The sequence below is a fragment of the Lentinus tigrinus genome (assembly GCF_003813185.1).
Source record: "Lentinus tigrinus ALCF2SS1-7 unplaced genomic scaffold L226scaffold_20, whole genome shotgun sequence".
Lineage (NCBI taxonomy): Eukaryota > Fungi > Basidiomycota > Agaricomycetes > Polyporales > Polyporaceae > Lentinus > Lentinus tigrinus.
This window is the reverse complement of record NW_027137929.1, coordinates 128,012-150,740: the sequence shown is the minus strand read 5'-3', so window position 1 is coordinate 150,740 and position 22,729 is coordinate 128,012. Positions and strand designations below refer to the sequence as shown.

The window sequence follows — 22,729 nt, the reverse complement described above, 5'->3', positions numbered from 1 at the left end:
ATGATGTCCGCATCCGAGTCTGACGCCGCCGTTGAGTCGCTACCGATCAATAGACACAGTCGAATGCAGCTCTGTCGCCGCTCTGTCGATCGTGCCTTCGTGTCGCGAATTCCTGTCCTGCCCTAGCCATTCAGCGCAGTGAGCTGGACTGCTCCCGCATATTCCATGCCGGAAAAGAACGCAGCAGAAAAATCCCACCAGGGGATCTAGGCCAGGCCACCAAACCACGGTCACGGCTAGTGAGCGTCTTCGCTGTTGGGCAACGGGACGGACGTCCCGGAGGGCCGTTCTCTCGATCAGTTCTGCACGTCTCCCGTGTCTCATAGGACATCGTTCTAACGTCGATGCTCAAGTTCACTCCCACACCTAGGCGGTGCTAGGCTGCCACGTAGCATTCAGGTCTCAGTCTAGAGTCACAGTAAGAGGAGATCGTACGCTTTCTGCTGCCGTTTTCCCTGCGCGTCTCTGATGCTGGGAGTTAGACTGGCCGCGTCATGTGCATCGCCCTTCCAATAACCTAATGCGATACAACGAACCTCAGCCACCGAGAGCTTATGCCTCCCATGTGAGGCGGTCGGGACTTCCCTGTCCAATGAAAATCGACATTACGTTCCTCGGCAGCGAGCATACAGGGCACCGCTACTCCGCGGGCTCGATGAATCCGGATTGCTTTCCCTCTGAAGAATCCGAAATACCGAGTGCACGTTGCCCGACACCCGCAAGCTGTGAGCGGAGACTGAACCCCGTTTACTCCGCACAATCGCAGAAGCCCATCCATCTCCTTGCCCCTGGCTGAGAAGGCCGACATGCCAATCAGGCAACAACCACGATCTCTCATGTGTCTCATGAAGACACTGGGCGCGTAACAGTCTCGGCAGACTGACAAAGAGCTGTCTGGCACCTATAAGTACCGTGCAAGGATTCACCATCAATCCCCAGCGAACACGCCGGAAGACCCCTTGCGCGCTGCTCCACTCTTCTCCGTCGCTCAGACAGACTCTACCCAGGCAGTGACCAAACATGACGAAGGCGTTCTCCGTCCTGCTCGTCGTCCTCGCCGCTGCCCTGAGCAGCGTGACTGGGCTTGCGACGCCCGCGTATAATGGTGCGTTATAACATCTCCAAATTTCCACACGGAGATCGCGCTGACTGGCCTACGCAGTCCGGAGACAGCTTGCCGCTGGCAACGGAACAGGCACGGACCAGGACAGCATCTGCCCGGGATCGTCCCCAACGCTGGTCTCGACGTCCTCCATCGCAGTAGGCAATGCAACTCTAGAACTCACCAAATTCTCCTGCGCGACAACGTCGACCACGCCGTTCGTGTCTGCGCACAAAGCCCAGGATCCCCTGCTGGCCTGGCTCGAGGGTCTCTTCTGGTGGCTCTTCCCCGACTGCCCGCCGGTCAAGCCCAACCCGCCAAAGAAGACCACGACGAAGACGGTGACGAAGGCAACGACGGCTACAAAGACCGTGACGTCGGTCTCCGTGAGCCTCTCTACGACCACCGCGACGGAATCGGCGACTGTGACGGAGGTGTCCACTGCGACAAGTGCGACGACGATCATCGAGACAGAGACGGAATCTGCCACTGCGACGATCACCGAGACGGTGACAGCTGCAAGCCCAACCTCGACTGCCAAAGACGTCTGCGGGGAGATCTGTGAGTAGAATGCAAGGGCTCGCGCCGTACTAGAGGGGAGGGACTCACGCGTGGTCTGGCAGGTACGACCGTTTGCGGAGAGCTTGGCCAGCTTCCGCCTACCACGGACGACTGCCAGCAGCTTGTCAACTCGATCACGATCCTCAATGGCCAGATTGGTAAGTTGCGCCTTGTCGAGGGCAAGTTCCAAACACTCACCTTGCTTTCAGCCCCGGAATTCACAGTCGAGTCCAACCACGTCCAGACGATCACGTTCGGGACTTGCAGGTTCTTCTTCGAGAACGTCAGCCCGGAGCCGCTCACCTACTGTTGGCTCTCGCTGGTGCGTCGCTCCCCATGCTTCAGAGCTCTTTTGTACTCAGGTATTTGCTACTTTCAGGCCCAAGTCGCGTCTGCGGCGGCGAGCGCGTGTTTGCCGCCCACCCAGCCTGTGATGTCCGAAGGCCTCTGTCTCCCGAGTGATGGGACCTGGGAAGTCGGGTGCGTTTTCTCTGTATTCGGCAAGTCATGGTGTCCTACAGCTCACGTTTGCGTATCATAGGGTGGCTCATTCCTAAGAACGGATCGAGTAGAGGGCAACTGAAACAGGGACAGTGTACAGACAATGTGATCCTGAGAATAGCGATGCTATGTATCAGCCTGATGTTGCAGACTGATTGAGTGATACGTCTCTTACCATCCAGATCGACTACTGCTCATCTCGGTTGTGGCCTTCTCGTGTCCTGTACGAAGGATAATGTACATTTTGTCAGGTTTTGTCCGACCTTGAGACCCGGCAGAAGCCGCATACCTCTCTGCCAGTCCGAGCATCGTCTAGGACGACGACGATGGTCCCCAGACGAGATCCTGCACAGAGCGACGGAAAGCTGTAGTAGCCGAGAACTTGCGCCTTGTGGTGGTAGGAGTGGCGGTGACAGCATCTGTATGTGCCGGCGGGCGATGGCCCATTCGTCCGTCCCAGTATTTCCATCCTCCAGTACCCTCGATCGTCTTCGGGAGCTGACTGCGGCTCGCTTTGCCGAATTCATCCCTGAAGGAAGAGGAGGCCGCTGTTGACGGCCTCGATGCGAGTTGATCATGCGCACCGATCGTCTTCTCTGAGTCCGCCATGGGAGATGCGGGGGGAGCGCTAGGGGCGATATCCAGGCGGAGGGAGTGCAGAGCACGTCCGTTGTGTTCGGGGTTGACGAGCCCGCTGAACTGCGAGTTGAGGGTCTCGAACACGAGTGTGACTTTCCACCGGCCGAGGTCGAAGCGTTTTGTGTACTGTTCCCACCTTGACACGTGTTCGGATGCACAGCCTGTATCGTCCGAGTTCGACTGAGCAAGTGCGACAACATCTCGTACGTTGGGGTCCTGGAGAAAGACCGAAGCATGGAGGTACTGAAACGCTGTAAGTAGATGCGTTGAGTACGCGCACGGAGTTTCATTCCATATCCGCACTCACCAGCATCCGTCGAGCAGGGAGCGAGCCTTACAACGAGGATATCTTCAGTCGTCGCATTGGCAAGCTGTATCTCCTGGGGCTCATAACACCCATCTTCAAAGAACAGCGACGAATCCCCAGGATTGGGCGCTTTCAACGCAAACCCGCTTTCCCTCGACAGCTTGTGCACATGCCAAGCAGGAATGACGACCTCGCACGGAGCCACGATGATGTCCGACCACCGCCTCTTGTCCCTCGCGGGCCTCTTCCCCTCGTGTGCATAGTCAAAATTGAACGTGTCTAGACGGTGGGGTATGTGCACCTCGCGCATCTTCGCCACAGAGGAGCTCCACGGGAACGTCCTCCCAGGCGCGAGATCAAGCGAGACGGAGCGGTAGTCGTCGCAGTGAAGCGCGCCTGTGTGGAGCTGCTGGGCGACGAAGACGGAGACCCCGACGAAGAAGCGGTCTTCCGCCTCTTCCGACTGTGGCTGCAGGATCAGCGCGACAAGATTCCCAGTGCCGTCCGCGCAGGCGAGAACAGCCAGCCACACGGGCTTGTCGGACGGGCTCCCGGGAGCCTTCATCATCGGGACCAAAGCGTGCATTCCGTAGCTCGTGAGGGTGAAGTGGAGAGGCGGGACCTTGATTCCTAGCCGCTTCGACACCATCTCGGGCGGGACGGGCACAACTTCAGCAGAGTTGGCGAACGAGTCCGGGGAGATGCTGAGCAGGGCTCGTAGGTGCCGTTTGCCCGGAGATGACACTGTCCGTGAGAAGGCGCTGATATCGCGGAGCATCGGCGGTCCCCATGCGAAGATGCTCTGATCAGGGATGTGCTTCATGATCTCCTCCTGCAGTCGAATGAAGGCGTTGTCGCCCTCCCCATATACAGTGGCTATGCTGACGCCGAAGATACCGAGGAGAGAGTATGCGCGATCTTCTTCGCGGGTCGTCTGGCGGTTCGCCGCCCACGACATACGCCGGGCGACGCTGACGCGTGCATGAGTCCGCCTGAAGGTAAGGACGTCGAAGTCGACATTCGTGATCTCCTCGACCAGGCCCGCCAGGCTCCCCTTCGTTCCGATGACGCGCCAGTTCTTCGAGACGAAAACCAAGCGACGCGGGGCTATGAGCTCCTGCAGCGTCCAACCCCTCGTGTACCATCTGCTCTGGCGGAACTGAGAGTCCTCAGCGTACGGATCCTCGGTCTCGTCGACGTCCTGGAGAAAGGCGATGCATTCGTCCGCGTGGCGATACCAAGCGAACATCGAGTTGATGGCCTCGGAGAGCTCGGCGCTGCTGGTCTTGTCAATGCAGCATGTGTCGATCCATGCCCAGTTGTAGCCTCTTCGCCGAGCGAAGGCGCAGCAATCGCGTATCTTTGAGGAGGCGACAGAGAGACCACCAGCCGCCTTCAATGCTTGAACGTCTTGGAATGTTTGCTCCTCCGTCGTCCACACATGGGACAATATGAGGTAACCTTCTGCTGGTCGTTTAGCAAACCATTTCAACTCGCCAGACGTAGTGTGCAGTAGCCACATCCCTAGAACGCAGAGAATCAGAGGATCTGACTTCAACCCATCCAGCAAACAAGCACGTACTAGTCCGATGTCGGCCAAAACGTACAGTGAAATTCAAGCATCCACCAGTCGTGTTTCTGGGCGTAGTTGAACTGCAGTGTATGGAACATACGTAGTACTGTAGATTGACGATGAGATGGTTACCTGCGTCACGAGGCATGTTCCCACGGCCCGACCCACAACCGCGCCGAGTGTCGAGCGCTCTGGATTTCAAGGAGTCTCCATTTTGTCTGTTCTCCTCTCCGATCGGCCTAAACGAATTGAATAATAGGATGAAGTATGCCTGCAATTTACAGGATGGCATGTTGGGGTACGTATAACTTGAAGAAGTTGACAGCTCAGTAGGAGCCCGGAATCGTTCAACGTGGCGAAGTTGCTACATGCTCACTTCTGTTTGCAGGGCACTGAGCTCGAGAGGATTGAAGCTGCCGATCGGAATTGGGACAATTCGGTATGTTGGCTACGTCACCTTTCGCACGTTCCGCATTGCTGTATGCAGCAAGCATAAGCTGTAAGTATATAAGGAGAACGATACACACCCGACCGTGCACTGATCCGTCACTGCAAAAGCCAACATGTCCGCGACTAGTATCACCTCCAATCCAGGCTGGAATGCTTCCACCACCGCTGAGGAAGTAGCCTCCGCCCTCTCCTCCTCCATCGCCGGGAAGACTATCCTCGTCACAGGTGTACTCCCTGGCGGCCTCGGCGCACACTTCGTCAACGTCATATCCGCGCACCATCCAAAACTCCTCATCCTCGCCGATCGCAGTGGCCCAAAGCTCGCTGAATTCGCTCAGGAGCTCGAGACTGCCCACCCGGGCGTCGCGATCCGCACGCTCGAGATCGACCTCAGCTCTCAGGCGGAGATCCGCAAGGCCGCGGCGGAGGTGCTCTCGTGGCCGGAAGCTATTGATGTCCTCGTCAACAACGCAGGTGTCATGTCCCCGACTTATCAGAAGACCGCCGACGGGCTCGAGATCCACTTCGGCACGAACTACATCGGGCACTTCCTGTTCACGAATCTCATCATGCCGAAGCTGCTCGAATCCAAGTCAAGTCCTCGTGTCGTCAATGTCAGCAGTGATGGACACCGCTTGAGCGATATCCGCTGGGACGACCTCAACTTTCAGGTGCGTGGCTTGCGTGGCGGCTTGAACTCACCACCATGTCTGCTGAACCGCATTGCGGACTACACGTCCAGGATGGAAAGGTTTACAACATGTGGCGCGCGTATGGCCAGTCCAAGACTGCCCTCATGCTCTTCTCTGTCGAACTGGCGCACAGGTTGGGATCCAAGGGCTTCAGAACCTTCTCTATTCACCCGGGTGCCATTTGGACCAACCTCAGTCGGTTCACCTCTGACAAGGACTGGGCCGGTTTGAGTGAGTTTCTATGCTAGATCTACGTTCTCTAACATGATACTGACTCAAAACGCAGAGGCTCTTGACCAGGAGCTGGGCCACAAGCAAGGCTCGGAAGAGCTCAAAACCAAGAACTTCAGTCAGGGCACCGCGACTCATGTCGTCGCCGCGTTTGACCCTAAGCTTGACGGTAAGCGTCCGAGTCTCTATCCATGCATTGCGCCATTGTGGCTCATGCTCAAATTGCGCTTTTCTAGAACATAATGGCGTATACCTGCAGGACTGCCAACTTGCGCCCAGTGAGGAAGTAGAGCCGTATGCTGTCGACAAGGCCAGCGCAAAGAGGTTGTGGAGCTTAAGCGAAAAGATCGTCGGACAGAGTTTCAGTTACTGAACGCAGAAGTTGGTATTGAAGTGTACGATACGTCTCGAAAAGAGATTGAAGAGTCGGTTTGGTGATGTCCTCGACGGAGAAGAGTAGACCGCAAGAATTCTGTGGCTGCATCAGCTCGATGTGCGTATGAAATGGATCATATGTAGGTCGGCAGTGGCGGCCCGGTGGAGGCTGTACCCTGCGGTCACTGTCGGAGGAAGGCACAATCGGGCCCTGTTTCACCAGTACTTACTTATGCTTTGATACCTGAGACCGGGAGCTCTGACAGCATGTCTTCTCTCAGGTTCTTCTCTCGTCGCGTACTTATAGGAGCAGTGGTCATCATCGTGCCTCCGGCAGCTTACGCACACCACACCATCACCCGGCTCGAGGCCAAATATCCTCCCCGCCGCCCCGAGGCATTCTCCACGGACGCCCTCCGAGCCCCGTCCAACCCAGCGACTCAGCAAACTCCATACGTCGACATATACTCTACCCGCGTCCCCGCAGCCGGCCTGCTGGCACCTGACTCTCCGCACGGAGCCTCGGACGTGCACAGCATCGAGGAAGCGTGGGCCCGCACGTTCTTCGAAAGCTCCCTACTGAGGGCAGAAGGGCAGGCAGTCGCCTCCTCGCGCTCTCCGGGCGACTGCGGAGAGCACGGTTTCTCCACGGGCCAGAAGCTGCTCAACGGCCTGTTCGAGGTCCGCCGCCCTCCCGCGGGCCCCGGCGCACCGTTGCTGATGGGCTGGAAGATGGCCGACGAGCCTGTCGCGTTCTTCAGGCGGATCGCGGCGTGGGGATACCCGTGGCGCCTCATGTCCGGCGGCCGGCATGAGCTCCCCGTGGGAGAGGTGGACGCGGAGGGGATGGTGGAGGTGGGCTTCTCTGCGGCGCATGACTATGAGGTCGTAGCGGAAGAGGGCGGGGCGCAGAAGACGATCCCGGAGTGGACGAAGAGGTTGCATAGGGCTTATGCGATGTGGTTGTTGGATGAGCGGGCTGAAGAGGTTCGGCGGCGCGCGAAAGAAGCAAGCCGTAAGAGTGTAGATTAGAAGTGACATGGTGCACTGGTAGTCTGTACGGTCTGACCATGTTCGAACTCATTCATTTATATCATACAGTACTAACATGCAGCTACAACAATCCTGAGCCTAGAGACTGGCTGGGAGAGCACGCACGAGCGCCTCTGCTGCAGCACTCCGCGGCTTGATCACGCACTCGAATGGCTCAGGATGGCTATGTAAATGAAGGTTTTATTTAGATCGACATCCATTGTGAGCCGAAGCAAGTTGAGAGAGGCCGCGAAGACGAACCTGATACCGCCATCCAGGAACTTGCCCGAGGGGATGACGGGTTTGCCGTCCTTGACAGGAGGTGCGACATCGAACGCCGCGAGGACCGAAACAGACGCAAGCCACAGCGATGCGTCTGCGAGATGTATCCCTATTGGGTGTGATCGTGGTTAGCGTGTCTCCTTCAAGGGAGCATATTTCCGACTTGCCTGGACAGATCCTGGTAGTCGGGCATGGCGAGGATGCGAAAACAAGGCAGACAGTGAGTGATAGCGACATGACTCGGATGAGAGAGAGAAGACTCGTACCGACGCCCATAACCGAAGAGGTACTTGCGCGGGTCGAACTGCTTCTCTGAGCCGATGAACCGTCCGGGACGGAATGTCTCGGGGTCAGAATATGTGTCGGGATTCCGGAAGAACCGCCTGTGCGAGAGGGTGGATGGTGGGTCATATGTCAGAATAAGGATAGCGGATACGCCGAGGGGGGGATGAGCTGGGGCGTACCAGTTGTTCGGAATGACGATCGTGCCCTTGGGGATGAAATAGCCGTCGTGTACGTCGTCCTCACGCGAAACATGAGCCAGTCCTGTAGGGCAAGGCAGCGTGAGCTCCTCTGAGACAAGACACACAGATTATGACTGATTGACAGGAACAGCTTACCGAGTGGTCCGAATGTATAACGACGCATGATCTCCAGGCAGAGAGCCTCGCAGTACGGCAATCGCTCGCGGTCAGCGAACGTAGGGAGCCGCTCTCGTCCTATGACGGCGTCTATCTCAGCTTGTGCGGCTTTCTGCTCTTCCGTGTGGATAGTGATGCCGAGGAAGAAGGCCTCTATACCTGCCACGGTCTGTTGAGATGTCTGTTGGTCAAGTCAGGTTGCAAAGAGATAACACAAGGTACTGACGGTGTCGGCGCCTCCTGCGGATGTCTTGCCCTCAGTAACGAGAGATAGAGACTGGTAAGGTATGCATACCGCTATAGATACCCGCAGCAGCCCATTGGATGAGTCGCTCTTTGTCTGGCGTGTGGCTCTGGTTGTCGAGATGGCTCTGAGTGAATGATGGTCGCGCAACGCCTGCGGCCTTCAGCATTGTGTCAATATCCCCATAGAACTTCTAAAACGTCGACTCGGGCGCACCATCTGCTGCTTGACTAGTTCGAATGGCGCCAGCAGCATCTCCTCCAGGTATTCGCGGTACAGCTTTGCTTTGTGCTTCCACCCGGCACCAGGGAACCACGCCGGTACGTACCTCACTGCGGGGATGTTGTCGATGCAATTAGTCAAAGAGCCAGAGGTAGTGTAGAAGCGACTCACGAATGGGAAAGACGTCAACCAAGAAAGCATTGGGTTTGGTCATCTCGGAGAAGCCGTCCATCGCATCGTCGACGACCTTTACGAGTTCCTTGCCACCAGGGTCAGAGGCTCTATAGCCGTAAGCCAGCTGGAGCACTAATCCTCCGGCGAGTCTGAGAGGTATAGCATACGCCATGAGTGACTGGCGTCGTTTCATTGCCGCTGCGTGTAGAACGTACCGGCGCGCGTGCTCGACCCAGTTGCGTGGATCCGCAAGGAGATTCTTCAGGAAGACATTGGTCTCCTCGTACAGTACGTGATCGAACTCCTCGATCTTGGCCTTTGTGCCCATGAAGTGAGTGAACAAACGGCGGTATTCGGCCCACCGGTCACAGAAGGGAATTAGGGCAGGGCCCTCATCCCAGCCGACCAGTTGGCCGCCCATGACCAGCTTCGGGCGATCGCTGTAGAGCAATCCCTTCTTGTCGAGCATCTCTATCGCGTACTTGGGATCGTTCAGGACGACAATGCCTTGTCCCAGTGCATTGATGAAGGTCATGCCGCCTACAACATAGCAGAAGGGCCGGATTAGTATGTATTATGGCTCCACTGAGCTAGACGGCGTCATGTCCCAGGGCAGTACGTACCGTAAGTATCTCCCCATTTGGAAAAGGTCTCCCATGGCTGGGACTGGGGAAGATCCAAGACGTTTCCGACGAGCGGAAGCGGCTTCGGGCCTGGAGGAAGAGGAGCCGGCGAGCGAGATACAGAGATTGAGCGGTATACCAGGTAGGAGGTGAAGGCGATGGCGACTGCTACAGCGGCAGCGGAGACGGTACTGGTCCCATCCATGGCAGAGGGAGGGATACAGAGGGAAAGGTGTGCTCAGTAAAGGCTACGCCGCTCAAATACTCGGTTTCAGTTGGCCGGAGGGGCTGGAAATTCGGGGCTCACGGGTATGCTCAGGGCACGAAGCAGCCCATGGGCAGCGAGAAGCATGGGCGGCGTCATCGGACTGCGCGCCCGGCGGTATCTTCGTCGAAGTACCTGGAGTCCGCGGGGAGAACTCAGAGACTGCCCGGTGTGGATGTCTGTAGGCGGCACTGCATGCTAAGCGTATGTTCACCTGACATCCAGTTTGCGTGATTTCCCTGTGGGTTCTTCTTGCGGCTTGCCTTGACGTGCAGTACAGTTGCATATATAGTTCGAGGAGGCCATCGTCGGTGCTGACTCTTACTGGGGATAGTCTAAAACGCAGTCCGAGGCGCTCACTGGTAGGTCAGACGCGTCAGGAATACAGAATGCAGAGGATTGGAAATCCCTCACTGATAGGCTCGAATGAGTACTATTCTGAGCCGTCCTGTGCGCTATGTTCGGAAGCGACGGACCTGGGATGCCTTCAAGGAGTGGTTCAGGAATCAGACTACTTACATTCCGCGCATTGCCGTCGCTTTGTCTTTGTTTGTACACCATATACCTTAGCGCTGGTTCAATTGGACAGACCGACCACATCTCTTGCCAGTTGGGGGATTCAAGGAATGAGTGTACACTATGGTGCGCATACTCCCTTATAAATGTCTTTTGACGAGTACCCGAGTACACTCGATTGACCCATCTGTGCGCCCACAGAGTCCGAGTCTTCCATCATCTATGGGCGGCCAGTCGAGAGCTTCCAGCCGCCGCCCATGTCTTCTCCATGCGCCAATAACATGCGGTTCAGTCAGGGCCCCGTCAGGGAATCCGTCCCTGTCATCATTTAAGCATTCAAGGAAAGCGCACATCCGGACCTCACCCCTTGCCGCCTCTCCGGTCTTTCAAGTCGCCAGCATAGTAATACCACCAGAGAAGGATACTGAGCGAACAGGCCATCATACAGTCTACCATGCCATTGTCTCCTGAGGCGAAGTTGCACCCTCTGTCATGCGCCACATTCGAATTCGAGTACAGCCATGACCACCCGCTCCGCGCCCTCGCCTCGCGCTACACCCTTCTCGAACGAATTCCCCAACATGCCTCAAGCCCGCGGGCCACCTGCTCTCTCCTGATATGCGGCGGTTTGAATCTGCGTCTGTCGCTCCGCTTCTTTTCTTGCCGTACCGACACGTACTGACGCCAGTTCACACACACTACAGAGAGCGAGACCTGGATCCCAGTCATCAAGCGGCTCTACCAGCACGTTTCGCTGCCGGATAGCCGCGTCACCATCCGCTCTGTTTGGGTTATAGAGCGTGCAAACCACGGTGATGCAGCGCTCTTGAACGAAGATGCTCTCCGGAAGCACTACAGTGTCATATGTACGTTGTCAAGTCGTGTGCCCAGATAGCCTTCTGTTTCTGCTCCCTAACATCGTCTCGATTGCACACAGTCCCTGGAATTCAGTATGCAGCTGCCATCCGTACCTTCCTCGCCTCAAACATCCTCTCCGACGTGGAACGCTCCCAATTGGTCGCCGTGGCACACTCCGCCGCAGGATCCTCCATGTATGCGTCCCTTTGAAGTACTCTGATCATACCCTGCATAGCAGCTGATTCATCCTCGGCGTTCCGTGTGTCCAGACTCAGAGCCTTAGAGCCAGCGACGTCGAATCTCCCCATCTCCCGCCTCATGCTCGTCGAGTCCCCGCTCTTCGATCGCGAACACGCATGGGAGCCCATGCAGGTGCTCTACAAGACTGTCGCGGCCTCCAACGCGCGCCGCAAGACATCCTGGTCATCCGTGGGGGAGGCGATGGACTACTTCAAGAAGCGCTTCCCATGCAAGGTCTATCACCCCGAGGTGTGGCAGATCATGAGCGTGCGTCTATCCCACAGCTTCGCGAGCGGTATGAGATTGACCTCAGTGGTATGGCTCACCGAATTCCAACAGGAGACGTACTTCCGCACGGACGCCTCGAACCCCGGGCGCATCACGACGAAGACCACTGTCGAGCAAGAGACCGCGTCCTTCCTGGACGACGGCACTCACCTCGAGGCCTTTAGATACTTGCGCAAGATCTTCCATATCCTCCCGACGCATATCATCCGCGGCGAGACAGAAGACATCTGGTGCGCATCCGAGTCGTCTGTATGTCTTCTCAGCGTGACTGAGCCGTCTCTTAGGACGCCCGAGCTGTACCGTCAGTCGTACGCAAACAACGAGCAGTATCGCGAGTCCCTGGCCTCTATCAGCGTCATAAAGGGCGCCGGCCACTACGTGCGTCCCATTTTCTTGTACAGCCCACGACTCAGGGGTGATACTGACAATCATGAGGGATGTAGCTTCCTGTACAGATGCCGGATGAACTTGCAGCCGAGATGGCGCGTCTACTGAACGAGTTCATTGGAAAGCCCTTGAGCGCACGACTGTAGGTGTATGGATATGAGCGTCAGTCAGCTGAACCGTATGTACTACATGCGCTCTCTATTGGATACGTGCTTTTGCAAATATTGCTGAGTCCTGGTCCGCTCTAAGCCGTTCCTTCCCACAGTGTCCACGAACAGCGCGAAGGCTAGGTGAGTCATATAAGTATTTGTCCGACGTGTCAAGAATATCGATCAGCGACCGCCCGATCCCGACGTCGCTTTACTGAACTTGAAGTATATAAATGAGGGTTGGTGATCATCCTTTTGACCCTTCTGCATCGGTTTTGCAAAAATGTCCGCCTGTATCACATCCAACCCACATTTTGATGAGGCGACGACGGCCGAGGAAGTCGCAGCAAGCCTCGCCTCCTCGATCGCCGGGAAGACTATCCTCATCACTGGAGTAACCCCGGGCGGCCTCGGCGCACATTTCGCCAAAGTCACCGCCGCGCACAACCCGAAACTGCTCATCCTCGCCGGCCGGAGCGCCTCCAACCTCGCCTCAGTGGCGCACGACATCTCCGCCGCCCACGGGCCCGGCGTTGCGACGCGCACGCTCGAGCTCGACCTGAGCTCGCAGGCGCAGGTGCGCAGGGCGGCAGCGGAGGTGCTCGCGTGGCCGGAGGTCCGGAGCATCGACGTGCTGGTGAACAACGCGGGCGTGATGGCGTGCGCGTACGGGACGACGGCGGACGGGCTGGAGATGCACTTGGGGACGAACTACGTCGGGCATTTCTTGTTCACGATGTTGCTCGTGCCGAAGCTGCTCGCCTCCGAGGCGAAGGGGGGCCCGCGCGTCGTCAATGTGAGCAGCGACGGGCATCGGTTGAGCGATATCCGGTGGGACGATCTGGGCTTCCAGGTGCGGATGTGGAGAGGACGTGCTGTGTTGTGTTGTTTAGCTGATCGTGACGATGCATCTACATAGGACGGGAAGACGTACCACAAGTGGCGGGCATACGGCCAGTCCAAGACTGCGAACATCCTCTTCAGTGTCGCCTTGGCAGAAAAGCTTGGATTGCGAGGTTTGAAGGCGTTCTCCCTCCATCCGGGGGCCATCGCGACGAACCTTGGACGGTACATGTCCGACGGCGACCTAGCATCCCTGCGTAAGTACTTGAGTGGGTGCTCGAGCGCGCGGCTGACCGCGATGAATTTGGATTTGCCCGTCTGCAGAGGCACTAGACAAGGAGCTCGGGAACAAAGGGTACGACGACTTCAGGTTGAAGAGTCTGGGTGCAGGTACGGCGACGCATGTCGTCGCGGCGTTCGATCCCGAGCTTGGCAGTAAGTGACCTGACTTATTTGTCTCGCACACGAAGACTTACCTTACCGTGTATCGACCAGAGCACAACAGCGCATATTTGCAAGACTGCCAGCGGGCGCCGGACGACGATCTGAAGCCCTATGCTGTCGATAAGGCGAGCGTAGCCAAGCTGTGGACGTTGAGCGAGGAATTGGTCCGAGAGAAGTTCGACTACGGGCCGGGGAAACGGTATTGAACTGTTCCTTCTGCCTTGACAGTACGCACCGGACGAGATCAACAGGTCAACGAGAGCTGGTGGCAAGCGATGATATTACAAGGACGAGAAAGCGTACAGGACGGGAACTACGCGTGACCTGGACTGAGTCGTGATGGATCGTCCATCACGATACGGTGACTGATAATCCGGGACTTATCCTTGTACTCGATAGCGCCAGACAGGTTCGCAATGAAGCAGCACGTAGCTGAGATATCGAGATACTTCATGTTCGGGATGGGAATATCCGCGGAAGTGTTGATCACATGGATTTTTTGTGCGGGACAGTCGTATACACGCATGTAGAACTCAGGATTGGGCCCAAATATGACGATGTCGTAGGTACGATTCTGCGGCCTACTTACTGGTCAATGCACGTCAATCAGAACATTGTGCACAACGGGCACCGACCTTTCCGTGGACTGGCTTGAGACACAATCGGAGGTCGTCCGCCATCTCACAGATGTCAGATCTCAACGTGATGATGTTCTCGAGGCGATGAATCTTCCCAGCGAGCTCTGCACGAAGCTCCGGGTGGCCGAATCTCTCCCAGAACTTCCACTGAGCTTCGCTGTACTGCAGGACAGACGCGGGGAAATGAGTGTCTTGAATGTCCTCATAGAAGCGCGACTTACCTCGGTAGTCTCGTCTATTCTGCCCTGCAATCCTGGATGTAAGCAGTCGAAGTCGGGAATGATGTGATGAGCATTCGTCGACCACAATAGTTCATTGGGACATTCATTATCATAATACGTCCGGACTCTGGGGTTGCCCAAGACGCTGTCGCGGTCAAAGGCACCGGTCACCTCGCAGCGGAAGCAATCCCTGAGTAACGCCTGTACCCAGTATCAGCACCTGATGAGTACGTGCAGGCAGAAGGGGTGTACGCACGGTGAGGCGAGCAATGACGGCGTGCTGTGGGGCACGCTCGACTGCTTTTGCCACACTGAGGTTCGTCGTGTCCTCATAATGGCAAACGCACTCCGAACAACGTCTGTCTCTGACTAAGGAGGGCGTCAACGAAACTCAGGAGTAAGGAGGAGGCGTAAGACTCACAAGGGCGCACGAATTTCTCCAGTAGTTCGTCGCCGAGCTGATAGCAGGCGCTGTTGAACGGCTTGGACGCGTCATGCTGGAGAGAGCGCAGCTCATTGACGGTGGCCTCGAGTGCTTGGAGGGTAGGTGCGTAGAGGATGAAATAGCCAACGAGTCGGGATCGTATCAGGTCTGATTTGCGATCCTTCGCTGCTGTCTCGGACTGTAGAACTTTCGAATACAGGCCCATGGGCTCCTCTAAGAAATCATCCCGGTGGCGAAGGTCGGGAAACTTGTCACAGAGGTGAGTCCGTGCATTCAGCTCTTCAGGGAGAGGGCAAGCGAAAGACACCCAAGGACTCGGATCCATGGTGGTGAGTAACAAGGCGAAAAGAGGAGTGAAGTTAGGGCGGCGACGAACCACTTGTCCACCCTACTAGGGGTTGAACGGGATGACGCAAGTCCGGGATGGTTTGAAATCGAAAGAATATTTGAAGCCTGGAAAGTTGAGATGACGTCAGTAGATAGGAGTCGCAACAATGAAGGGCGAAGTATGGCCGGGATGAACAAGACGATATGCCATTTGCCACCCGTGCCAGCTGGACGGTACACACCACAACTAAACAGTGATTATCAGAGGAAAGCGCGTCCTACGACTCCACGACTGGCCCACTCTATTTACCGGACTTAGCAACACCCTCAGCTTCAAGTTTCTGCCCCCGACCACGGCACCAGACGGGTTGTGAGGGTCTCGAAGTCGTTGTATTCGATGGCGCCAGACATATTCGCGATGAAGCAGCACGTCGCCTGGATTCTGAAGTACTTGATCTTCGGGTGGGGAATATCCGCGGCAGAGTTGACCATGAATATCCTCCGCCCGAGGCACTCGTGTAAACGCTTGTACATGTCTGGATTAGGTCCAAACATGACATTGTCGAAGACGCCATACTGGAATACTGGTCAATGCGCCTAGAACGAACCCTTTGGGGCAACGGAGACCGACCTTCCCGTGCACTGGCTTGAGACAATATCGGAGGTCGTCGGCCATCTCACAGATGTCAGACCTCAACGTGACGATGTTCTCGAGGCGATGAATCTTCCCAGCGAGCTCTCCGCGCAGCTCCGGGTGACCGAACCTCTCCCAAAACTTCCACTGGGCTTCGCTGCGCTGCATGACAGATGCGAAGAAGTAAGCAGCGTCTTCGAGGCCCAATCTCAGACCCACGCGGCGACTTACCAAGGGTTGACCTTGATTGTCCCAGCCGTCGTGCCAACCAGAGGTGTCGCAGTCGAAGTCGGGGATGAGGTGATGAGCGTCCAGCATCTTCAGTGGTGCATTAGGAAATTCTTCGTCATGGTACTTCCGAGCCAAGCCATTGGGGTTGAACATGACGTTGCGCCAGTCGAACGCGCCGGTCACCTCGCAGCGGAAGCAATCCCTGGTTAGGGCCTACACGGTATCATTACCCGGTTGGCGGTGAATAATCGAATAGGTGAAGGCGGAAGGGTGTACGCACAGTGAGACGAGCAATGATGGCGTTCTGTGGGGCACACTCGAGTGCTTCTGCCACACTGAGTTTCTCCGGGATGGGAGCTTCTTCTTCTTCACAGTAGTCAATGCTCTGTCTGCAACGTCTCTCTCTGACTAAGAAGGCGTCAACGAACTTCAGGGATCAGGAAGTATGAGACACACAAGGGCGAACAAACTGTTGCAACAGTTCGTCACCGAGCCGATAGCAGGCGCTGTTGAACGACTCCGAGTCGGCCGTGCTCCGCTGGACAGAGCGCAGTTCGTCGGCGATGGCCTTGAGTGCTTGAAGGGTAGGCGCGTAGAGGATGAAATAGCCAACTAGTCGAGATCGCACGAGGTCCTGAGGGCAAGCATTGGCTGCTTTCTCGGCCTGGAGGACACTGGAATATACGCTCAGGAGGTTCTCTAAGAAATCATCACTAGTACTTTGGAGAAGGTCAGGAAACTCGTCGAGAAGGCCAGTCCGTGCATTGGGCTGATCGGGGAGAGGACGAGCATCAGAGACCCAGCGATCCATGTAGTGGTTTAGGAGAATATAGGAGGGACGTGGTTAGCGCACGCGGGCTCATATATGTACGGTACCGGTATACCATGACGTCACAGCTGGCGACTGGCGATGACATTACAAGAGAGCATACAGGATGGCGGGTACGGCTCATTCGTCCATTCATGAAAACTCCACCAGACGGGAATTGAAAGACAGATCATGGTTGTACTTGATCGCGCCAGACATGTTCGCGACGAAGCAGCACGTCGCCAGGATCCGGAGGTCCTTGAGGTCCGGCTTGGGAATATCCACGGAAGTGTTGAACATGGACTTCTGGTCAGGCAATCGGAGCAAACGTTTATAGTTATCTGCATCAGATCCAAAGAGGACATCAGTGAACGTGAATGAAACTTGAGCAGCGATGAGCACTGGCCTTCCCGTGTACAGGCTTGAAACAGAATCGGAGCTCGTCAACCATCTCGCAGATGTAAAGATCGAGCATGATGGTGTTCTCGACGCGCCGGCAAGCTCTTCGCGGAGTTCCGGGTGACCGAACCTCTCCCAGAACCTCCAGTGATCCTCATTGCTCTGTATGGCGGACAAGCGTTGGCAGTTGTAATCGAGCACCATGACAGCGTGACTCACCACGGAGCTGTGGTCGAAGTGGACGCCCCAGCCAGCCAAGTCCGTTTCTAAGTCAAGGATGATGTGATGAACGCACAACGAGTCACCGATGCATCAGGCTGTCGGACCAGGTGCGTAGACAAAATAGCCAACGAGTCGAGACCGTATGAAGTCTGGAGGGCGCTCCTTCGCTGCTGTCTCAGTTCAACTAGGGATGTTAGAGATCCGGAACCCCTCAAAGTTCGGCCTTCGAGGGCGTTAAACGGGAACCCTGTTGCCGTCGCACCTGAGAGGAGTGGGGATCTGGAGACAGATGTCACAATGACAACGGGGGATTGCGGATTGCATGAGAGCGACGCATAGCTGAGAAGAACAGTACGCGACCAAGTCCAGACAGTGAGCATCTCGGGAGATGTGACGTAGAAATAGCAACACACCCTACGAGCTCGCTGGCTGTCTCTTCTACAATGCACCCTCCGAACCCGCAGCAGCACGAGCAAGATCCTGCTGCACAATCTGCTCACTTAACGCCTTCAACTTCTCCGCCCGGACCTGCTCATCCAGCCGCATGTACCCGACCACGCTCTCCATCTTCTTCTGGCCGACGCCGACGGGCACCCTGCACCATTGGCAGCACGCACGCCCAAGGCGCGATATGCTTCTCGAGGTACTGCACGAGCATGTTGACGACATCCGGATGCGCGTCCCAAGCCTTTAGGACGCGCTTGTGCGTCTTGCGCTCAAAGTTCTCTTGCGACTTCTTGTGCACGAACGGCCCCCGCAGCACGGTCCACAGCCGCCGCTACGTGGGGAGGTGCACGGACTTGGAGAGCGGCACGCCGAGCGCGGAGGCGGTGTGGCTCGCGAAGTGCACGAAGAAGTCAAGCGTGTGCGGGTGGTAGGAGCGGAAGTGGAGGATCGCGGCGGGGATGCCGTGCGTTTTGGGGAGGTAGTGGGGTTGTCGGACGCTCCGTCCGTGGACGATGCTCGCCGCGTACGCTGGTTCTGTCAGCTGCTGGTGGCTGGTCGTGGGGGTCGCCGAGGAAGATGCGCTCGCCGAAGCAGCGGGTCTGTTGGATTCAACTTTCGGTCAGTGTGCGCCTTCACGTGTAAGTTAGGAATTGGTACACACACGGCGGTTGTGCCGTTCTAACGCACACATCTTCGGAGTGTAGATACTGCATATCTACACGAACGAGCGAACATGGTGGCAGCTGGCTGAGGTGGGAAGAGAAGGGAGGAGGACAGAAGTCACGGAGCCGTGAGCGTCTACATGGAACTCAGCGTCCAAGCGCCCAGCGCACGTACTGTAACTTGTTCACAATCCTCCACCTCCGTCCGCTGTGCTAGTTCGCGATGTCGTTCGTGAGTGTGCTCGTGGTTTCATGTATTGTTTGGGCTCAAATATCTACTTGAGCCCCTCGCCCCGTCGTCGTCGTCGTCGCATCCGTCCAGCGGTGCCACTCAAGGTCGTCGCACCCAACCTCAGGCTGGTACACGCCCACCTACGTTCTGCAAGATGGATGAGTATATACTCGACGTTTGTCCAAGCTACACGCCTTTGACGAGAAAGGAGGTGGAGGATTGTCTTCGTGAGGAGGGGGCCACCGACGAGACCATGCAGAGTCATCTTGACGGGTACAATCGTCTGGCTGATGCCAAGATGGGCGTACCTGGAAGTGTCCGGGTCATTGGCGTGAGTTCATTCGTTTGAAGTTCGGGTCATGGCACTTAATCATCGCTGTCCTCTAGGTGAAGCCGCGTCCCGATGATACCAATGTCTACACGGTCCCCATCAACGGCACAGACTTGGCCATCCGCATGTGGGAAGGCGGTATGGACTTTTACTCGCAGTTCTGTCTCGATTTCTTCGACACCCGGCAGCGGATTGCGGTCAACTGTCCTCAAGGCTTCTCTATCCATCCTGCTGCATCCAGTATGCCGGACGTCTCCAATATGCGGGGCGTTACCGTTATGCCGAACGTGTTCAGCATGCCGGGGGCCGTCATGCCAGGCGCGTCCTATATGCCGGGCACGTTTTCTACGCCGGGCACGTTCTCCATGCGAGGGGCGTTGCCTTCGTGGGAGAAAGCATTTGGTATGAACAACATCCCTCCTGGCCATGAGAAGTGGAGTGTCCCAGCGGGATCGCACCTCAGTGTCGTCAAGGACGGCCGCGCGCTCGTCACTTTCGCCGTGCCTCTCACCCAGGGTCAACGGAACATGATGGCCGGGGTCGTTCAGCCGACCCTCGGGTATGGTCGTTGAAGTCTTGTTATGTCCTTCTATGTGCTCGTGCTGTCGTTGTGTCGCTGCCATCGTCAATGTTCAATTGCACATTTCTATCGGATGTGCCATGTAGTCTGGTCTTCCCTTGTATGCATCATCTGCTGGAGCACAATATGCGTCGCCGCTCTAGGCAATAACTCGTTCCAAATGAATGTGACGCCTGCTGGCCACACTACTTGAGAGTGCGCATGCGGCAGTAGGCAGGCGTCGACTGCTCAACGAAGTCAGTACTTGACTAGGAAAGCCATTGCAGCTGGCTGCGCCGGAATCGACCTTCGCCGGCATCTGACCGTCCTGGCTTTCAAGCATTGCTAGTATGTCGCACTGGACCAAGGTGGGTTGGTAGTGCTTCGCCGAACTTCTTGTCATCCGACTACAAGTATGAGTACAATCTAGACACATCTGCACTTGCAATTATACCGACAGCCGAGAATCTATATCCCAATGAAGAACTAGCATACAGCATTCCACTCTGTTCAAATAATCAGACGACGCTAAGCTCCTCGCGCACAAGTACTCACCAGTCCGAGACTACATCCCACCCAGTATCATCTCCGCACACTTCTCCGCCACCATGACGCTCGGGGCCTGCGTATGCGTCCTCGGCACCCACGGGAACACCGACGAGTCCGCGACCCGCACGCCCCGCACGCCATACACGCGCAGCCGCTCATCGACGACCGCGCCCCCGTCCCACTCCGCGTCGTCCCGCCGGCCCATGCGGCACGTCGACGAGTAGTGGTACGTCGTCCGGTTCGCGCGCCGGATCCACGCGTCCAGGTCCGCGTCGCGCTCGCTCGGCGGCACCGTCGCGTCCTTCATCGCGTACCCGCGCGCGCGCATCGTGTCGCGCAGGCGCAGGGAGAGCCGGAGCGCCGCGCGCAGAGGCGCGAAGTCGGCGGGGTTCGACAGGAACGCGGGGTCGACGACGAGCGGGGCGCGTGGGTCGGGGGAGGAGAGGCGGACGGTGCCGCGTGAGCGCGGGGCGAGGAGGACGTTGAGGAAGCTGTATGTGCCCTCTGTGCGTGGGATGCGGATGCCTGTCCCGTGGTAGTCTGCACTCTCGTAGGCCATCTGTAGCGGGGGTAAGTTCAAGGCTCAGATTGCTCTAGTGTGAGGAGAGACGCACTGGCATGATCTCGATGTCGGGCAGCTTGTGGTCGAACGCCTCTTCGGTCCGGGTTGGCAGTCCCTTGCTGTCCAGCAGCTTCGAGTGCGTGAAGACGGCGAGCTGGAGGACGGGAACGAGTAGCAAACCCGTGCCCCATATGAGGTAGCGGATGAGCTCTATGAGGAACACCCACGGCCGCGTCTCCAGTGAGAGTAACGAGTCCCGCATGCTGATGTTGAACCCGACTGACACGCCGAAGTGGTCTTGCTACAGGGAAGTTCAGTCCCGAGCACCTGCTGGATTGATCGCTCTACGTACCAGGTTCGACCCAACAGCGGGAAGGTCGTGGACCACGGTTATACCGAGATCCTTGAGGTGCTCAGCAGGACCAATCCCGCTGTCGCCGCACACGATTAGTAAGGTTCGTACTACCGAGGTAGTCCACTCACCTGAGCATCAAAACCTGCGGCGACCCAAACGGCCCGGCGCACAGTATGACCTCTTTCCTGGCCCTCACACTCCGCTGCTTCACAGTCCCCGCTCCCTCCACCGTTGGACCGAGCGCGACACCCGTCACTACCAGCTCCCCGCTCTTCGCCCTCTCCGTCTCCAGCCTTTCCACGATGGTGCTTGTACATATATGCAACCGCTCCTTGCGCGCAAGCGCGACGCCTTTGGGCAGGAAGGCATGGTACGCCGAGTGCCGGTGGTCTCCACGGTCGATCGTGAAATGCAAGCGAGCGCAGCCAAACGGCGGGTGTGTAGGGGAGTTCACGTCCGGGATGTACGGCAGCCCGAGTGTCTTGGCCGCTTCGACCGCCCTGCGCACAACTGTTCGACGCGACCCGCAATAGAACGGCAAGGAAAAGACTCACTCTCCGAACCCCCTGAAGTAGAAATCCGCGTGCGTCCTATTCTGCCACTCGCCGCCCTGCGCATGCACGTCCCGCACCTCAACATCCGCCCGCTCGCTCTTCAGAAACAGGTCCTTGACACCGTCCCATCCCCATCCCTTCGCGCCCGCCCTGCTCTCCCACTCGTCGTACTCCGCAGGCAGGCCGCGCGTGTAGAGCATCTGGTTGATCCTGCTCGTCCCGCCGACCACACCCCCCGTGTACGCCTCCACGACGCGCGTGCCGCGCTGGCCGTCCTTGCCGATGAGCTCCTTCTGGGGCACTGTGGTGCGCTTGATGGTGCGCGTGCCGTCGGACGCGAAGTCGGACGAGAAGAGGGGGACGCGCGAGGCCCAAGTGTCCGCGAGGGGTCCGCGCTCGACGAGCAGTACGCTCGCGTCAGGCGACGCGGAGAGGCGATTTGCAAGGGCGCATCCTGCGGTTCCTCCGCCTACCTGATGTTCTGAGCAAGTAGACACAGAGCAGGCAGAGGGAGCACGTACCGACAATGATGTAGTCATACTCCTCCTGGATGTTCTCCAAGCTCAGCTCGGGATACGCAGGCGAGAATGGCCACATGACGGAGAGCGTCCCAGACTGCAGTGGTCAAGTGAAGCTAGAGCCAGTCGCGGTGTGAGTAATCGGGAGGCTGCAAAGTCCCCGACGGCAATGTCGAGGGAGATGAAAGGGCGAGCTATATATGTCGCAAGCCTGCCTTATGGAATTATGGCATTTCCAGCTGCGATCGTTCGATACCTTCGCCAATGCAGCATGGCACATGTCTTAGATATAGTCGAGAGAAACGAAGATGGCAAGCAAAGGAGACCCGATCAGAACTCTTCGCGCAGGTGCAAGTGGTGGGAGGCTTCGTCGGGGCTCGCTTGACTTCCGTTTGG

General features: G+C 57.2%; 13 protein-coding genes across 13 annotated transcripts; 6 read left to right on the top strand and 7 right to left on the bottom strand.

Annotated features, from left to right (window-relative positions):
- Positions 1-827: 827 nt before the first annotated feature.
- L226DRAFT_614483 (uncharacterized protein) lies at positions 828-2,449 on the top strand. Its single transcript, XM_067686654.1, has 6 exons — positions 828-1,105; positions 1,163-1,663; positions 1,726-1,821; positions 1,873-1,985; positions 2,043-2,143; positions 2,205-2,449. The coding sequence occupies exons 1-6, from the start codon at positions 1,021-1,023 to the stop codon at positions 2,218-2,220; spliced, it is 912 nt and encodes a 303-aa protein (XP_067533478.1). The 5' UTR covers positions 828-1,020; the 3' UTR covers positions 2,221-2,449.
- On the bottom strand, positions 2,107-4,768 carry L226DRAFT_536754 (HET-domain-containing protein). Its single transcript, XM_067681180.1, has 5 exons — positions 4,693-4,768; positions 3,111-4,634; positions 2,454-3,054; positions 2,340-2,385; positions 2,107-2,275 (listed from the first exon to the last, which is right to left on the bottom strand). Exons 2-3 carry the CDS (start codon positions 4,630-4,632, stop codon positions 2,477-2,479), a joined length of 2,100 nt encoding a protein of 699 aa, XP_067533477.1. The 5' UTR covers positions 4,633-4,634; positions 4,693-4,768; the 3' UTR covers positions 2,107-2,275; positions 2,340-2,385; positions 2,454-2,476.
- A 435-nt stretch (positions 4,769-5,203) lies between these two features.
- Positions 5,204-6,521, top strand: L226DRAFT_536753 (short-chain dehydrogenase). Its single transcript, XM_067681179.1, has 4 exons — positions 5,204-5,804; positions 5,876-6,056; positions 6,112-6,225; positions 6,293-6,521. The coding sequence occupies exons 1-4, from the start codon at positions 5,247-5,249 to the stop codon at positions 6,427-6,429; spliced, it is 990 nt and encodes a 329-aa protein (XP_067533476.1). The 5' UTR covers positions 5,204-5,246; the 3' UTR covers positions 6,430-6,521.
- A 108-nt stretch (positions 6,522-6,629) lies between these two features.
- Positions 6,630-7,632, top strand: L226DRAFT_489595 (uncharacterized protein). Its single transcript, XM_067677281.1, has one exon. It carries the CDS (start codon positions 6,699-6,701, stop codon positions 7,461-7,463), a length of 765 nt encoding a protein of 254 aa, XP_067533475.1. The 5' UTR covers positions 6,630-6,698; the 3' UTR covers positions 7,464-7,632.
- Positions 7,563-9,854, bottom strand: L226DRAFT_546731 (cytochrome P450; the record flags this gene model as incomplete). Its single annotated transcript, XM_067682442.1, has 10 exons — positions 7,563-7,647; positions 7,725-7,854; positions 8,016-8,128; positions 8,210-8,291; positions 8,366-8,545; positions 8,682-8,790; positions 8,847-8,962; positions 9,024-9,175; positions 9,242-9,566; positions 9,650-9,854. 10 exons carry the CDS (start codon positions 9,852-9,854, stop codon positions 7,563-7,565), a joined length of 1,497 nt encoding a protein of 498 aa, XP_067533474.1.
- Positions 9,855-10,534: 680 nt separating this feature from the next.
- On the top strand, positions 10,535-12,444 carry L226DRAFT_614478 (uncharacterized protein). Its single transcript, XM_067686653.1, has 8 exons — positions 10,535-10,556; positions 10,632-11,068; positions 11,135-11,296; positions 11,368-11,482; positions 11,558-11,795; positions 11,868-12,046; positions 12,101-12,194; positions 12,260-12,444. Exons 2-8 carry the CDS (start codon positions 10,885-10,887, stop codon positions 12,347-12,349), a joined length of 1,062 nt encoding a protein of 353 aa, XP_067533473.1. The 5' UTR covers positions 10,535-10,556; positions 10,632-10,884; the 3' UTR covers positions 12,350-12,444.
- Positions 12,445-12,615: 171 nt separating this feature from the next.
- L226DRAFT_614477 (NAD(P)-binding protein) lies at positions 12,616-14,240 on the top strand. Its single transcript, XM_067686652.1, has 4 exons — positions 12,616-13,205; positions 13,272-13,452; positions 13,520-13,630; positions 13,691-14,240. The coding sequence occupies exons 1-4, from the start codon at positions 12,636-12,638 to the stop codon at positions 13,843-13,845; spliced, it is 1,017 nt and encodes a 338-aa protein (XP_067533472.1). The 5' UTR covers positions 12,616-12,635; the 3' UTR covers positions 13,846-14,240.
- L226DRAFT_614476 (uncharacterized protein) lies at positions 13,953-15,268 on the bottom strand (the record flags this gene model as incomplete). The annotated part of the gene is made up of 5 exons (XM_067686651.1): positions 13,953-14,213; positions 14,275-14,439; positions 14,499-14,699; positions 14,755-14,867; positions 14,920-15,268. 5 exons carry the CDS (start codon positions 15,266-15,268, stop codon positions 13,953-13,955), a joined length of 1,089 nt encoding a protein of 362 aa, XP_067533471.1.
- A 259-nt stretch (positions 15,269-15,527) lies between these two features.
- On the bottom strand, positions 15,528-16,946 carry L226DRAFT_614475 (uncharacterized protein; the record flags this gene model as incomplete). Its single annotated transcript, XM_067686650.1, has 5 exons — positions 15,528-15,846; positions 15,902-16,066; positions 16,136-16,348; positions 16,416-16,543; positions 16,592-16,946. The coding sequence occupies 5 exons, from the start codon at positions 16,944-16,946 to the stop codon at positions 15,604-15,606; spliced, it is 1,104 nt and encodes a 367-aa protein (XP_067533470.1). The 3' UTR covers positions 15,528-15,603.
- A 25-nt stretch (positions 16,947-16,971) lies between these two features.
- On the bottom strand, positions 16,972-17,741 carry L226DRAFT_140687 (uncharacterized protein). The gene is made up of 3 exons (XM_067672338.1): positions 17,562-17,741; positions 17,350-17,504; positions 16,972-17,284 (listed from the first exon to the last, which is right to left on the bottom strand). The coding sequence occupies exons 2-3, from the start codon at positions 17,416-17,418 to the stop codon at positions 17,027-17,029; spliced, it is 327 nt and encodes a 108-aa protein (XP_067533469.1). The 5' UTR covers positions 17,419-17,504; positions 17,562-17,741; the 3' UTR covers positions 16,972-17,026.
- Positions 17,742-18,002: 261 nt separating this feature from the next.
- L226DRAFT_546729 (uncharacterized protein) lies at positions 18,003-18,746 on the bottom strand (the record flags this gene model as incomplete). Its single annotated transcript, XM_067682441.1, has 4 exons — positions 18,003-18,159; positions 18,182-18,300; positions 18,361-18,623; positions 18,701-18,746. 4 exons carry the CDS (start codon positions 18,744-18,746, stop codon positions 18,003-18,005), a joined length of 585 nt encoding a protein of 194 aa, XP_067533468.1.
- A 123-nt stretch (positions 18,747-18,869) lies between these two features.
- L226DRAFT_614473 (uncharacterized protein) lies at positions 18,870-19,937 on the top strand. Its single transcript, XM_067686649.1, has 2 exons — positions 18,870-19,236; positions 19,293-19,937. Exons 1-2 carry the CDS (start codon positions 19,060-19,062, stop codon positions 19,806-19,808), a joined length of 693 nt encoding a protein of 230 aa, XP_067533467.1. The 5' UTR covers positions 18,870-19,059; the 3' UTR covers positions 19,809-19,937.
- Positions 19,938-20,117: 180 nt separating this feature from the next.
- L226DRAFT_553906 (alcohol oxidase) lies at positions 20,118-22,412 on the bottom strand (the record flags this gene model as incomplete). Its single annotated transcript, XM_067682960.1, has 7 exons — positions 20,118-20,301; positions 20,351-20,903; positions 20,959-21,207; positions 21,259-21,337; positions 21,390-21,761; positions 21,816-22,284; positions 22,337-22,412. The coding sequence occupies 6 exons, from the start codon at positions 22,410-22,412 to the stop codon at positions 20,361-20,363; spliced, it is 1,788 nt and encodes a 595-aa protein (XP_067533466.1). The 3' UTR covers positions 20,118-20,301; positions 20,351-20,360.
- Positions 22,413-22,729: the final 317 nt, after the last annotated feature.

Excerpts from the sequence above, each read along its gene's own strand:
- L226DRAFT_614483 (XM_067686654.1), top strand. The coding sequence starts at position 1,021 with ATGACGAAGGCGTTCTCCGTCCTGCTCGTCGTCCTCGCCGCTGCCCTG. Across the intron at positions 1,106-1,162 it reads TGCGACGCCCGCGTATAATG|TCCGGAGACAGCTTGCCGCT; the intron begins GTGCGTTATAAC and ends TGGCCTACGCAG. Across the intron at positions 1,986-2,042 it reads CCTACTGTTGGCTCTCGCTG|GCCCAAGTCGCGTCTGCGGC; the intron begins GTGCGTCGCTCC and ends TGCTACTTTCAG.
- L226DRAFT_536754 (XM_067681180.1), bottom strand. The coding sequence starts at position 4,632 with ATGTGGCTACTGCACACTACGTCTGGCGAGTTGAAATGGTTTGCTAAA. Across the intron at positions 3,055-3,110 it reads TCCCTGCTCGACGGATGCTG|CGTTTCAGTACCTCCATGCT; the intron begins GTGAGTGCGGAT and ends ATCTACTTACAG.
- L226DRAFT_536753 (XM_067681179.1), top strand. The coding sequence starts at position 5,247 with ATGTCCGCGACTAGTATCACCTCCAATCCAGGCTGGAATGCTTCCACC. Across the intron at positions 6,057-6,111 it reads CAAGGACTGGGCCGGTTTGA|AGGCTCTTGACCAGGAGCTG; the intron begins GTGAGTTTCTAT and ends CTCAAAACGCAG. Across the intron at positions 6,226-6,292 it reads GTTTGACCCTAAGCTTGACG|AACATAATGGCGTATACCTG; the intron begins GTAAGCGTCCGA and ends GCGCTTTTCTAG.
- L226DRAFT_489595 (XM_067677281.1), top strand. The coding sequence starts at position 6,699 with ATGTCTTCTCTCAGGTTCTTCTCTCGTCGCGTACTTATAGGAGCAGTG.
- L226DRAFT_614478 (XM_067686653.1), top strand. The coding sequence starts at position 10,885 with ATGCCATTGTCTCCTGAGGCGAAGTTGCACCCTCTGTCATGCGCCACA. Across the intron at positions 11,069-11,134 it reads ATGCGGCGGTTTGAATCTGC|AGAGCGAGACCTGGATCCCA; the intron begins GTCTGTCGCTCC and ends CACACACTACAG. Across the intron at positions 12,047-12,100 it reads GGCGAGACAGAAGACATCTG|GACGCCCGAGCTGTACCGTC; the intron begins GTGCGCATCCGA and ends GCCGTCTCTTAG.
- L226DRAFT_614477 (XM_067686652.1), top strand. The coding sequence starts at position 12,636 with ATGTCCGCCTGTATCACATCCAACCCACATTTTGATGAGGCGACGACG. Across the intron at positions 13,206-13,271 it reads GGGACGATCTGGGCTTCCAG|GACGGGAAGACGTACCACAA; the intron begins GTGCGGATGTGG and ends GCATCTACATAG. Across the intron at positions 13,631-13,690 it reads GTTCGATCCCGAGCTTGGCA|AGCACAACAGCGCATATTTG; the intron begins GTAAGTGACCTG and ends TGTATCGACCAG.
- L226DRAFT_140687 (XM_067672338.1), bottom strand. The coding sequence starts at position 17,418 with ATGCTCGATCTTTACATCTGCGAGATGGTTGACGAGCTCCGATTCTGT. Across the intron at positions 17,285-17,349 it reads TCAAGCCTGTACACGGGAAG|ATAACTATAAACGTTTGCTC; the intron begins GCCAGTGCTCAT and ends GATCTGATGCAG.
- L226DRAFT_614473 (XM_067686649.1), top strand. The coding sequence starts at position 19,060 with ATGGATGAGTATATACTCGACGTTTGTCCAAGCTACACGCCTTTGACG. Across the intron at positions 19,237-19,292 it reads GAAGTGTCCGGGTCATTGGC|GTGAAGCCGCGTCCCGATGA; the intron begins GTGAGTTCATTC and ends GCTGTCCTCTAG.